Source organism: Oncorhynchus clarkii, chromosome 1, assembly GCF_045791955.1.
Source record: "Oncorhynchus clarkii lewisi isolate Uvic-CL-2024 chromosome 1, UVic_Ocla_1.0, whole genome shotgun sequence".
Taxonomy (NCBI): domain Eukaryota; kingdom Metazoa; phylum Chordata; class Actinopteri; order Salmoniformes; family Salmonidae; genus Oncorhynchus; species Oncorhynchus clarkii.
Window position 1 is genome coordinate 32,743,702 of NC_092147.1, and position 2,073 is coordinate 32,745,774.

Here is a 2,073-nt window from a genome sequence, read left to right on the forward strand (position 1 = left end):
TTAGTGACTGATAGTGACTGTGATCTGAAGTACACCCAGAATAATCTTTAGACTTACAGTATGACTGTCCAGTCTTGCTTCAACTCATTCTAGGTTTTCAGCAGATCACGAGTTGATCAAAGTCCAGTTACTAAGTGACAGTCATAGTCAGTAACAGTTGTTCAGAATGGTACAAACTGATCTGAGTTCAGTCACTCAGTGATGATCTATGTCAGTAACAGTTGATCAGCAGTACCTGAGCTGATCCAGGTTCAGCAGTAGCCGATCGAGGTAGCCCTTGAGTCTGTTTAGTGCCACTGGACTCACACTAAGACCAAACTTTCTGACACTGTCCTTCAGAGCCTCCTCCAACCCACCCTCTCCTGTCTGTTTCTGCTGGCGACCTGGGCAGCGCGACATCATCCAGTTCTCCAGCTGACCCCGCATGGTGGAGGCATCTTCCACCAGCTGTTTGAGGTCTGCCATGTCTAGGGAGATCAACAGTTCCTGGTAGAACCCTATGGTCTCTACTATGGAAGGCAGGCCTTCTATAGGCTGGTCTCCTGCAGCTGCCGGGAAAAACAATTCCAGGCCGTCAATTACCAGGTTAGAAGAGGAAGGGAGCTGGAGGGAGGGAGGGAGAGAGAGAGAAAGATGTGATTAAAATAAGATTTATGCAGACTATATATTGTTTTACAAGTCACATTTATCAACAAGCCAAAGACTGCATTAGTCAGTACACTAATGATTGATTGACTGACTAATTGATCGATGGATTGATTACCTTTTTGATTTCCATCTGTGTCCTGTACACCATGGTCTGAGCAAGGAATTTGACCTTGGTTCTCACTATGTCCAATGACAGTGAAGCTCCTGCCCCCATGCTGAAAAGTGCCAGTAGAGAGGACACCAGGAGGGCCATGGAACAATCCATATCTGTAGTCTGTATGAACAGGTGTATGCGCGTGAATGTGTGTACGGGTGTCAATGTGTGTGTCTTGAACCTGGTGCTTAATCTGTGTATGTATAAAGAATAGCACAGGTATTCCTGTAGGAGGGCAGAGATACATCCTATAAATTCAGGTTGTTCTTTTATTGTCTGTTACAGAACACATACACTTATGCACTTCCATAATGTTCATATACATTTGCTTATTTTTAAAGTCTTAAACTTCAATGGCATGTTTTGGTTGAGAATAAATATTTGTTTTCGACCAATCAATATTTGGCAGAGGGTTGGGGGTGAAATCCCTACCAAGAGAGAACAGCCTGCCCTCTGATAAATAGGCTACAGATAAGATTCACCGTACTACACCCATACTACTGAAAACAGACAGAACCCAGTCTACCAAGTCTACCTGATCTACTTGGTTGGCTGTATATTCCACATGCTTCCTTTCAAACGTTCTTTCTAAAGTTCAAAGTTAAGTGTAAAATGTTTATTTTAAAAAATGGCACCTCATTTCATGAAAGACAATCAAACCAAACCATGCATTACGGACAAGATAAAGTTTCACTGCATCACCTGTTCAAATCTGTACATATTATTTCAGTAGCACATACTAACAAAGAGAGAGCGAGAAAGAGTAATAGTGATAAAGCAAATGATAGAGGTAGAGAGAGTGATAGAGAAAGTGCTGTGGAGAGAGTATCTTACCTCTGAGGGTCTGTGTGTGTCACTCCCAGGCTCCATCAGGTCTTCTCTTATAGCTGAGGGCAGTTGACTCATCTTACTCACTCTCACCTCTCCCCCATCCTCCCCTTTACTCACCTCTCCTCCATCTCTACACAGTCCCCTGGTAGTCTGGGTAGCAGGACAGGAGACGGGAGGTTGAAAACATACACACACACATATATATTTAGTGTATTTAGTGTATACTTCCTGGCTCTCTTTCTCATCTCTCCATGGATGGTACATTTACATGTTTGAAAAGTAGGGTGTTCCCTGATCCGCTAGCTCATATAGGTGCTTGTGTGTGTGTGTGTGTGTGTGTGTGTGTGTGTGTGTGTGTGTGTGTGTGTGTGTGTGTGTGTGTGTGTGTGTGTGTGTGTGTGTGTGTGTGTGTGTGTGTGTGTGTGTGCTTGACTACAATA

The 2,073-nt window shown here is 43.6% G+C and overlaps 1 protein-coding gene across 1 annotated transcript; it reads right to left on the reverse strand.

Moving 5' to 3' along the window:
* Positions 1–225: 225 nt before the first annotated feature.
* On the reverse strand, positions 226–913 carry LOC139406339 (leptin-like). Its single transcript, XM_071148847.1, has 2 exons — positions 764–913; positions 226–603 (listed from the first exon to the last, which is right to left on the reverse strand). Exons 1-2 carry the CDS (start codon positions 911–913, stop codon positions 226–228), a joined length of 528 nt encoding a protein of 175 aa, XP_071004948.1.
* Positions 914–2,073: the final 1,160 nt, after the last annotated feature.